Below are 10,360 nucleotides of genomic sequence, written 5' to 3'. Positions count from 1 at the left end.
AGCCTCTGGCTGTGCTGACTCCATGCTAGTTCAAGGAAAGACTATTGAACTGTTCCGCAGAGAATGTCCCTGGGTTGTCTGGTGCCATGTCCGCAGTGATAGGGCCACGGGGGAAATCTTGTTCATCGTTGGTGTCCCCACCCATGCCACAGTGCTGTGGTGGCAGGCTGGGGAGGATGGGCTTCAGGAACTTGAACTCGCTGTTGCCCGAGCCCGTCGTGAGGTTGATCTCGTAGCAATAGGCGTGGGGCAGGGTCCCCACAGCGGCCGCATTGGCCAGGTTGCTCTGCAAGTTGCCGGCACCGTAAAGCACGTGCCCACCCTTCGGCTCCTTTCTCTTGCACACCTTGAGAGCCACGAAGGCTGCTGTGGATGTGAGGAAGAGGAGTGAGATGAAGACCAATGAAATGATTAAATAGGTTGTCAGGGAGCCGCCCTCATCCTCCATGGCCAGGCTGCTGTGCGGTAGGCGCATATCTGAGAAGTCGTTGAGCAGGAGTGTGCTCAGCGCCGCAGTGGCCGACAGCGGTGGCCGCCCATTGTCTCGCACCAGGATGACAAGCTTCTGCTTCACGGCATCTCTCTCCATCACCGGCCTCCTCAGCCTCACCTCCCCGCTTTGGGCACCCACTGCAAACAGCCCGGGGTCGGTGGCCCTCAGCAGGTGGTACGAAAGCCACGAGTTCTGCCCTGCGTCGGCGTCGACGGCCACCACTTTGGTGACGAGGTACCCCGCCGCAGCCGACATGGGCACCAGCTCATTGGATGGTGGGCTGCTGCCCTGGGTGGGGTACAGCACCAGCGGCGCATTGTCATTCTCGTCCACCACGACAAGGCGGACAGTGACATTGGCACTGAGGGGAGGAGACCCCGCGTCGGAGGCGCTCACCAAGACCTCGATCTGCCTCACCTGCTCGTAGTCCAGAGGCCGCAGCACAAACACATGCCCGTTCTCAGAGTTCACAGAGATACAGGAGCAGGGGTCGGGCTCTGTGGGGTGGGCTGGGGCCAGGGAATAGGTCACCTTGGCATTGGGCCCCACATCAGCATCCGAGGCGCTGACGGCTCCAACGAGTGCCGTGGGAACATTGTTCTCACGCACGAACATGGTGTACGATGTCTGGTTGAAGATAGGTGCATTGTCATTGACATCGGAGATGTCCACTATGAAGGTCTGGGTGGTTGTGAGAGGAGGTGACCCCGCATCTGCTGCTGTGACAGTGAGGATGTACCGAGCCATCTCTTCCCGGTCCAGTGCGCTCACAGTTACCAGCTCGTAGTAATTCTTATAGGCTGGCCGGAGGGAGAACAATAGCTGGTCCTCAAGGGCACAGGAGATCTTCCCGTTGGCACCCGCATCCCGGTCCCTGACAGTAAAGAGGGCGACCACTGTCCCAGGTAATGCGTTCTCGGGGAGGGGACTGCTGAAGGAACTGACCACCAGCTCCGGTGCATTGTCGTTCACATCCACCACCTCCACCAACACCTTGCAGATTGCCGAGAGGCCCCCGCCATCTGTGGCCCGCACACTGAGATCATGATTCTCTGCTGCCTCAAAGTCCAGAGGCTTTGTGAGTTTAATTTCACCGCTCGTGGGGTCAATCGCGAATGCTGAATGGCCCTGACCCACCGCTTGGCTGAACTGATAGGAGATGTGCCCGTTAACACCCACATCCCGATCGGTTGCCACCACGCTGAGAACCACAGAGCCCTCTGGGGCATTTTCCAAAACCTGCCCAACGTACAGCTTTTGTGTGAAGACGGGAGCGTTGTCATTTACATCTAGAACAACAATGTGGATTTGGGTGGTCCCGCTCCTGGGTGGAGAGCCCCCGTCCACGGCAATGAGACTGAAACCCAACTCCGCCTGCTCCTCTCTGTCTAGCGGCTTTTCCAAGACCAGTTCTACATATTTGTCGTCCTCACTCTGACTCCCAAAGGACACACTAAAGTACTCGTTGTCGGGAGCGATGCTGTAAGCCTGGATGCTGTTGCTGCCAACGTCCAGATCCCGAGCCCCCTCCAGCGGGAAACGCGAGCCCGGGGCGCTCATTTCCAGGATCTTGAAAGTGACTCGTTCCTCCGGGAAAACGGGCGAATGGTCATTGATGTCCTCCACGGCCACCTCGACCCGAAAGAACTGCAGCGGGTTTGCCAGCAGGAGCTCGAAGGGCAGCGTGCAGGTCCCGGACTGCCCGCACAGCTCCTCCCGGTCCAGCCTCTCCGCCACTACGAGGCGGCCGGTGCCGCGCTCTAAGCGAAAGTGCTGCCGGCCGTCCTCCGGGGCCAGGCGGGCGCGGCGAGCCGAGAGCTGCGCCGGGGCCAGCCCCGCGTCCTCCGCCACGTTGGCTACCACGGAGCCGCTCTCCGCCTCCTCGGCTACGCGGTAGCGGATGGGCTCGGAGCGCGCGTGCGGCAGGGAGAGCAAAGCGGAGAGACAAAGCACTTGCCTTGCGATCGCCATGTCGGGGCGGCGGAGAGCCTCCGTCTCGCGGGTCGCCGGCGCAGTCCTCCGCGGAAAGCGGCGCCCGGCAGCGGCGCGGCGGGGCGGCGGGCGGGCGCCCTCCCTCTCGCCGAGTTCGGCTGGCGGCCCGGAGCGCGGCCGCCGTGGCCCGGCAGCGGATGGCTCGGGGCACCGCTCGCCGCTCGGCTGTGCTGGGCTGTGCTGTGCTGTGCTGGGCAGGGTCGGGCCGGGCTCGGCCGCCTCCCCTCTCGCAGCCGCTCGGCGCCGCCTTGGCCGGGAGCACCACCCTGCGGCCCGCGGCGGGACTGCGCCCGCCGCCGCCCGCTGCCCGCGCTGCCGGCTCGCAGCGGCACCCGGACCCGCGCGCACCCGCGCGGCTGCCGGCCGCTCGCCCGCGCGGGGGCCCCGCGGCAGGACGCGCGCACACCGCGCCGGGGAGGGAAGCGCAGGGAAGGAGCGCCCCGAGTCCCGCGGGGCCGCCGCTGGCGTCCGAGCGCACGGGCAGCGCCGGCAGCTGCCCCGCGTCTTGCCCCGCTGCCCGCGGCCCGGAGCCCGCGGGCAGGCGTGCGCGCTCGGCTCCCGGGAGCCGGCAAACCCGTGCCCTTCGAGAAACACGGCGGCAAGACAAGCACGAGGCGTTTCGCTCGGCAGCGTGGGGCGGAGGCTCAGCCCGGAGGGACCGAGCCGCCTTCCCCGGCCGGAGGAGCCGGGCAAGAGCCTCCGCAGGGGCGGCACGCAGGTAGCGGCGCAGCACGGCACTCCGTCTACCGGGCAATGTCAGGCTGAGGGCGGGGAGCGGAGGTGGGTCCCGGCGAGGCTCAGGCGTGGACGCGCCTGCCGGCCGGCCAGTCCGGCGGCAGGACGGCAGGAGGGGCTGTGCTCCCCGGCTTGGCTTCCCTCTGGGCAGCGGGCTACGAGCTGCACAGCGGTTCTTCGTCCTTGGTCGCCCCCGCAGCTGGAGCTGTCAGGAGACTTGGAGAGGTCACTCCCCTCACCTCACTGCTGGGCAGAGGCCTTTGCACACCCAGGGCCCCTCTTAGGGTCGGGGCCACTTTCCACTGACCTGGATCTAACTGGGCCCTGTTGCAGCTACAACCTCAGTTCTCAAAATACCCGCAGAGGCCTGCCAGCAATTCCCTGCTCCTCAGAGTTTTCCTGAATGCACTATAGGCCTCAACTCCAAACGGAAGAAATGTACCTGCTCAACCTTACCTCAGGCAAGGGACAAAACAAGAAAAAATCTCCTGACCTTTTGAAACAATTTGACAGAGCATTCACAGCAAGAACATCTCTACAAAGACTACTGTCTCCACACAAGGCATTCAGGTCTTCTCTTTTACACACAAGGGTATCCCGGTTTACAACGGTACAGTTTATAACTGCAGCACAACACAGCGTCAGGGTTTCCGAATATTCCCTGCCACACTGCCTTCATTCAACAATCCGTTATTATACACGGGGTGACAGTCCTTCTTGAGAGGAATCGGTAAGACAATGCTCAAACACAGTTTGCAGAGTAGAAGGAGAAAGGGCAAAAAGGGGAATGCAAAGGCTCTAACACAAACCCAGGAACTCCTATCGGGACAGCTTTCCACTCCCATCAAGAAGCCCCTGAATTCGGGAACAACAAATACAAGACCAAACTCAATGGCCCTTTTTCCAAGCTCGTCTCGATTCCACCTTCAGAAAGTGCAGGTGTTACAGATGTCCGGCATCCGGAGTGAGCTGGTCCATGAACTTTGGCAGCCATCGCCATGTAGTTCCCCCTAGTAATTCTCGGGCGGGTATCTGCAATGGACGGGGATTGTTCCCCCGATTCACGACCTCTCAGGCTGGGAGCCCTCGCGAAGGGGCTGGAGGCAGCATCTCTCGGACCTCAGCTTGCCTCCGACAAGCCCCCTCCACCTTGCGCCGGCTTCTGAGAACGGAGGTCGCTCTGATTTCCCCTCCATAAAATCCACTCCAAAGGCACGGATTGATTCCCGAAATGCTGCTCTTGGGTGGCTGTGGCAGTGACAAGTGTCGGCGACGCCTGTGACAAATGATCTTCGAGACACCACACTCACCCGAGGGAGTTCCAAGTAGGTTTTATTGTTTTCTGTCATCAGGCATTTCACTCTTAAAAATGTGTCAGCCACAGGAAATATCACATTACTTTATAGATCAATACCGATTAATGAAAGGAGAAGAAAACAGAAAAGCTTCTTGTCGCTCTATATTCTACATTACGTTAGGGAAAAAAAAAAAAAGAATGCATTGCTCAAAGCCCACTCTTTACAGCGTGGAGAACCTGTCAACTCCTGGTCAAATACGCGAAGCGTGCCAATGTCAGCCGTTTCTCATGTAATCAGCTTCTGCTTGTGATTAAGGAATTCCTTTGCAAGCAGCACTTAATTTTGCTTAATATCTCTTTGGCCTGGTATCGAACAGGCCGCAGAAAATTACGACGTGATTACAGAGTCCTCTCCCTAAGAAAAAATCCAAACAAACAAACACCGAAAAGATGATGTAGGAAAACTGCTTCCAGTGTTCAGTATTTCCCTTAACATTTAGAAGCAGTAGCACTCTCACAATCATACATCAAGTCTCGGTGTAATCAACATGCAACACAGTCCTCCTCCTCCATCCATATCACAATTACAGAATACCTACTCAACAAAGTACTGCTCAAGAGGAGAGCGTTTTTGCTCTCTCTCAGAGAAGCCTTGTACCTCCCTGGTACTTTTTTGGTAGGTGTTTTTTCTCTTCGTTCTCTTTTCCCTGTGAGGACAGACACGCTTGTCTTTCTCCTCACTTACTGATGGGTGAGCCAAGGGTTTTGATCAGAACTGACATTTCGCTCCATTCCCCTGGTTGCAGCGCAAGCTGCTTCCGCAGGTCTGGGACGTGTGTCTTCGGAGAGGGGAGCTCTGCCCTGCAAAGAAAAGAGTGGAGGATGTCATTTGGGCGTTGAAGGTAAGCGAGAAGCTTAGAGGGCATGTCTGCCACCACTGCACGGCTGACCCCACTCTTCTCTTCTCCACCCAGAGCCAAAGAGGAGATTGGACAAGGCTCTGACCTGCTCTGGGAAAATCTAATGCCAGAGACCACCCTCCATCGTGGACATCACAAAGGCACTGCTGCAAAGCTTTTATGAGCCTGAGGGAGTAATTTAAGATGGTAAGAGCCCAAACATCTACTTCTCACAAACACTAAATGTGGTTTAACATTAACTTGTCAAGACGGGTCCTTGTCTCCCCTGAGGCTACTTGACTGCGGTTCTGAGAACCTGCGGTAAAGGGAGTCCAAATCATCAGTGGTTATGAAATAAGAAAATGTTGTGGGGTGACCATAAGATGGTGCTTGTGGGTCTTCAGCCTCAAATATGTTCATCGTCCAGACTCTTGTGAAATGCTAGTTGGATCCCCGGAAACTAGTAACCCCATGAGGAGAGAAGGAGCTGGGTCAGAAGGGGACTGGGACGGTGCATTGTAAAGCCCCAGTATCGTCATATTTCTGGCCAATACTGTTCATCCAAGCCACAAAAATATAAGGGCATCTCGTGGCAGAGGTCCCCACCTCCGTGGCCTCCAGCAGCTTGAGAGACAGCTTGAGTACAGCGCTGCCACTACCCTGGTGAACGGCACTTGGCAGCGCCGAGCACCAGCTCCTAAGAGCAGTGCAGGGGACGCCGTCCGTGAGGTGACACCCCTTTGCGCCGTTGTCCCCGCAGTGCCGGGTAACGCTGGACAGGACCACTACGTTCCCGGTGCTGCCGCCTCCGGGGGGACGTGTCCCTGGGAGCCGTGTCGTTCCTGCTCTGGGTCCCTACGGACTCTCCATGCGTGGGCAGGACCCCCTGTGTGCCTCACACATCCACACCCCTACTTCTCATCTTCGCATGGTCCAGCTGCCCGCCTTTGTGGTGACACCAAAGACTTGATCTAACGCGAATACTCAGGGCCTAGAGCTGGATGCAGCGAGGCGCGGTTAGTGAGCCCTTGGGGAGCAGCTGAGCCGTGCCGGATCCTCGTGGGAGGCCCCGCCAGCGGCTCTGAGACCCTTTCTGCCCTCTGCTCCCGCCCCAGCGGCTCCTCCACCGCCAGCTCCGCAACACCGACAGTCCTCACTGCCCGGGCTGAGCGCACCCCCCCGCCCCGCGCTGCTCCCTCCGCCTCCCCCCATCGCCTCGGCCCGGCCAGGTCTCTCACCTGTGCAGCCCAGTCGCCTTCGTCCCCGAGGCTGGCCGCCTCTTGCGAGCACACCGAGCTCCGCTGTTCGCCCGGGCCGGGGGGCAGCCCGGCGGGGAAGCAGGGCAGGAGCGGCCTGAGGAACCGAAACTCGCTGTTGACGGTGCCGGCGGCGAAGCAGACGTCGTACACGTAGCTGCGGGGAAGGGAGCCCGCGTTGCTCTCCGTGGCAGCCTTCGGGAACGTGGGCAAGCTCTCCGCCTCGCTCCGCCTGGCCCGCCGCACCTTCACCACCACGGCGGCCACCGCCGTGGCCAGGAACAGCGCGGACACGCAGGCCAGGGAGGCCACGAGGTAGAGGGTCAGCGGCCCGTCGGGCTCGGCGGCCGGCGCCTCCTCGCTCACCCGCAGATGGGCGTCGGAGAAGCCGTCGACCAGGGCGATGCCGAGGGTGGCGCTGGCGGAGCGCGGCGGCTGCCCGCGGTCGCGCACCAGCACGACGAGCCTCTGCCGGGGCGCGTCGCGCTCCGCCACGGCCCGCGCCGTGCGCACCTCGCCGCTGTGCAGCCCCACGCGGAACAGCCCCGGCTCCGTCGCCTTGGCCAGCTCGTACGACAGCCACGCGTTCTGCCCCGCGTCCGCGTCCACCGCCACCACCTTGGCCACCAGGTAGCCCGCCCGCGCCCAGCGCGGCACCAGCTCGCCCGCCGCCGCGCTGCTGTCGGGGGGCGGGTGCAGCACCACGGGCGCGTTGTCGTTCTCGTCCCGCACCACCACGCGCAGCACCGCCTGGGCGCTGAGCGGCGGCGAGCCGCCGTCGGCAGCGCGCACCGCCACCTCGAAGGCGCGCACCTCCTCGTAGTCCAGCGGGCGGAGGATGTAAACGTCCCCGCTGTCGGAGTTGACCGACACGTCGGGCTGCTCCTTGCCCTCCTGCCGCACCAGCGCGTAGTTTACGCGGGCGTTTTTTCCCGCGTCGGCGTCCGTGGCCTTCACGCTGCCGATCCGGAGCATGGGGCTGTTGTTCTCCGGGACCGACAGGGTGTACGTCTCCTGGCTGAACTCTGGCGGATTGTCGTTCACGTCCGATATCTGCACGAAGAGGCTTTCCCGAGAGCTCAGCCGCGTCGTGCCCCAGTCCGTGGCCGTGACGGTGATGTTATACTCCGCCGTCCTCTCCCTGTCCAGCGCCGCCTTTGTTCGCAGTTCGTAGTAATTACCGACAGTCGGGGTGAGACTGAAGGGCAAGTCCCCGTCGATCGCGCACTCCGTCCTGCCGTTGTCCCCGGAGTCCCGGTCCCGCACACTGAACAGGGCCACCAGGGTGCGGGGCGGGGCGTCCTCGGGAATGGAGGCGGTGAGGGAGGTGAGCGCGATCTCCGGGGCGTTGTCATTCACGTCCAGGACCTCCACCTGCACTTTGCAATGCGCAGACAGCCCCCCGCCGTCGGTGGCCCTCACCACCATCTTGTGGTTTTTCGCTTCCTCGAAGTCCAGGTTGCCCGCCACCCGTATCTCCCCACTGGCAGGGTTCAGCTCGAAGAGCTGCCGGGACCGCTCCGATGTCTGGGTGAAGGCGTACCGCACCTTCCCGTTCGACCCTTCGTCGGGATCCGCGGCCGCGACTCTGACCACCAGCTGCTCCGGGGGGCTGTTCTCGGCCAGGCGCACCTCGTAGAGCTCCCGACCGAAGACCGGGATGTTGTCATTGGCATCCAGCACCACGATCCGGACCTGAGCCGTGCCCGACCGGGGTGGCGAGCCCCCGTCGGTGGCGGTGAGGAGTAAATTCAGCTCTCGCTGCTCTTCGCGGTCCAGCTGCCGCTCTAGGACGAGCTCCACGTATTGTACGCCGTCTTTCCCTGTTCCGAGAGCGAGGGAGAAATGCGCATTGGACCCGAGGCTGTAGTTCTGCAAGCCGTTGCTGCCCACGTCCTTGTCCTGGGCGCTTGCCAGAGGGAAACGGGACCCGGGAGACGTCGTTTCGGGAATCTCTAAAACCACCTCTTTCTCCGGGAACACGGGGGAGTTGTCGTTCACGTCACGAACCTGCACCTCCCCTCGGATCAGCTGCAACGGATTTTCAAAGAATATCTGGAAGAGGAGTGTGCAGGTCTCGCTCTGCGGACAGATCTCCTCCCGGTCCAGCGACTCCTTTGCCGTCAGGACTCCGGTGTTTTGACTGAGGCGGAAAAGCTGCTCGTTCCCCTCGGACACAAGGCGGGCCTTGCGAGCCGCGAGCTGGCTCGGAGGAACCCCCAGGTCCTTCGCAATATTGGCGACAAAGGCGTCCCTCTCCATCTCCTCCGCCAGAGAATAGCGGAGGGTTTCGGCCCCGCTCTGGCACACGCAAACGCACAGAATAAACAAGATCACTTGCCTCTTGCTGCCTCCGCTCCGTCTCCCACACGCCATTTCTCTCCAGAAAAGCCAGCCGCCGTCCTCCCTGGGTCCCAGCATTTTAAGCAGCGTCCGAGGCAGAGCGGTGTTTGTCAGGAAGCCCGGGGTAAGGGGGTCTGAAAGCCCCCGCGCACCCCGACTCCGTGCCCCGCCGCCCTTCCCCAGCAGCTCACACGGCTTCTTTTGTCTCGCCGAGCCCGCAAACCCGGCGCGGGCGGAGGAACCTGCCGGTCCGTGGCCAACACCCCCACCCAGCGTCGCGACGGGGAATATTTCCTCTGCCTTCTCGTTCGGGGCAGAGCTGCTGCTTCGGAGTTTGCTGCTTCGGAATCCGCGCTCTGCGGGCCAAACCGAAGGCAAAAGGCGCAGCGTAAACGCTCTCCTCGCTTGGAAGCCGGCTGCCTCCCGCACACAGAGCGCTGCTCCGGGTATCGCTTCCCAGCTCGCCACCGCGAGCTCTTCGAACACAGCTCTTGGTTTTCCTCTGTGTTCTGTCGGCATTGCAGGATCTGCCTCTTCCACAGGACGCATTGCGGGATTTTCCTTCTCTTCTCCACTTGTTCATCAGCACAGCACAGTCAGCAAGCGGGGCGGGTGAGAGAAGCACGGCTACTGAATATGAGAGCTGGTGCCAGGGAAAGGTCCCGAAAACGAATGCTTCACCGTCACCCGAGCTCACCATCACACCCGAACGATAATGCTGTTCTAGGGCACATCATCCTAATGCTGTTTTCTTCACATTATGTGTCAGAGCTCGTCTTAATAGACTTCTCCTTAATTGACAGGAGCATCCTCCCCTGCCGCCTGCTGACACTTGCACCCATGATAAGGTGTGTCACTGTACCGCAAAATGCCCCCAGCCGTGCACAAACATCGAAATGCTGCAACCTGTTTTCCTGTTTGGGAGGGAGACAGGCCTTTCTCCTCTACCGTCATCACACGGGCTCAGAAATACTGCAAAGGTCCCTGTGCTCAGAGGTCAAACCTCAACTCCTGTACCGGGGTAAGGAGCTACGGCCAACAGCTATTGAATACAAAAGGCAAGGAAACAAACAGCACAGCTCCTAAATTAAAGCCCCAGATACACAAACGCTAACGAGCAGGAGCTAACGGGGACAATAGCAGAGACCAGGGATCTAACGACACTCATCGATGGGCCATTAAAGGAACCATTCAAGTGTAAACTCCAAGAGGTTCAACCAGAAACTTTGTAAACGATAAGGGGGTAAAAAAAAAGATTATCATGGATTCTCAGAAAGGGTCTCATAGGAAAGAGCGAACTGATTACGAGATGTTTGCGGGGGATTCTAGCAATATGCAAAGCTTA

At 60.4% G+C, this 10,360-nt stretch overlaps 2 protein-coding genes across 2 annotated transcripts; both read right to left on the bottom strand.

Moving 5' to 3' along the window:
* Positions 1-25: 25 nt before the first annotated feature.
* Positions 26-2,464, bottom strand: LOC142088947 (protocadherin beta-15-like). The gene has a single exon (XM_075164823.1). It carries the CDS (start codon positions 2,462-2,464, stop codon positions 26-28), a length of 2,439 nt encoding a protein of 812 aa, XP_075020924.1.
* Positions 2,465-6,387: 3,923 nt separating this feature from the next.
* On the bottom strand, positions 6,388-9,564 carry LOC142088946 (protocadherin beta-15-like). The gene has a single exon (XM_075164822.1). The coding sequence runs from the start codon at positions 9,562-9,564 to the stop codon at positions 6,388-6,390; it is 3,177 nt and encodes a 1,058-aa protein (XP_075020923.1).
* Between the last annotated feature and the right edge of the window lie 796 nt (positions 9,565-10,360).

The sequence above is a fragment of the Calonectris borealis genome, chromosome 15 (assembly GCF_964195595.1).
Source record: "Calonectris borealis chromosome 15, bCalBor7.hap1.2, whole genome shotgun sequence".
In the NCBI taxonomy this organism is placed as follows: Eukaryota; Metazoa; Chordata; class Aves; order Procellariiformes; family Procellariidae; genus Calonectris; species Calonectris borealis.
The sequence above is the reverse complement of the archived record's forward strand: the minus strand, read 5'-3'. Positions and strand labels throughout refer to the sequence as shown.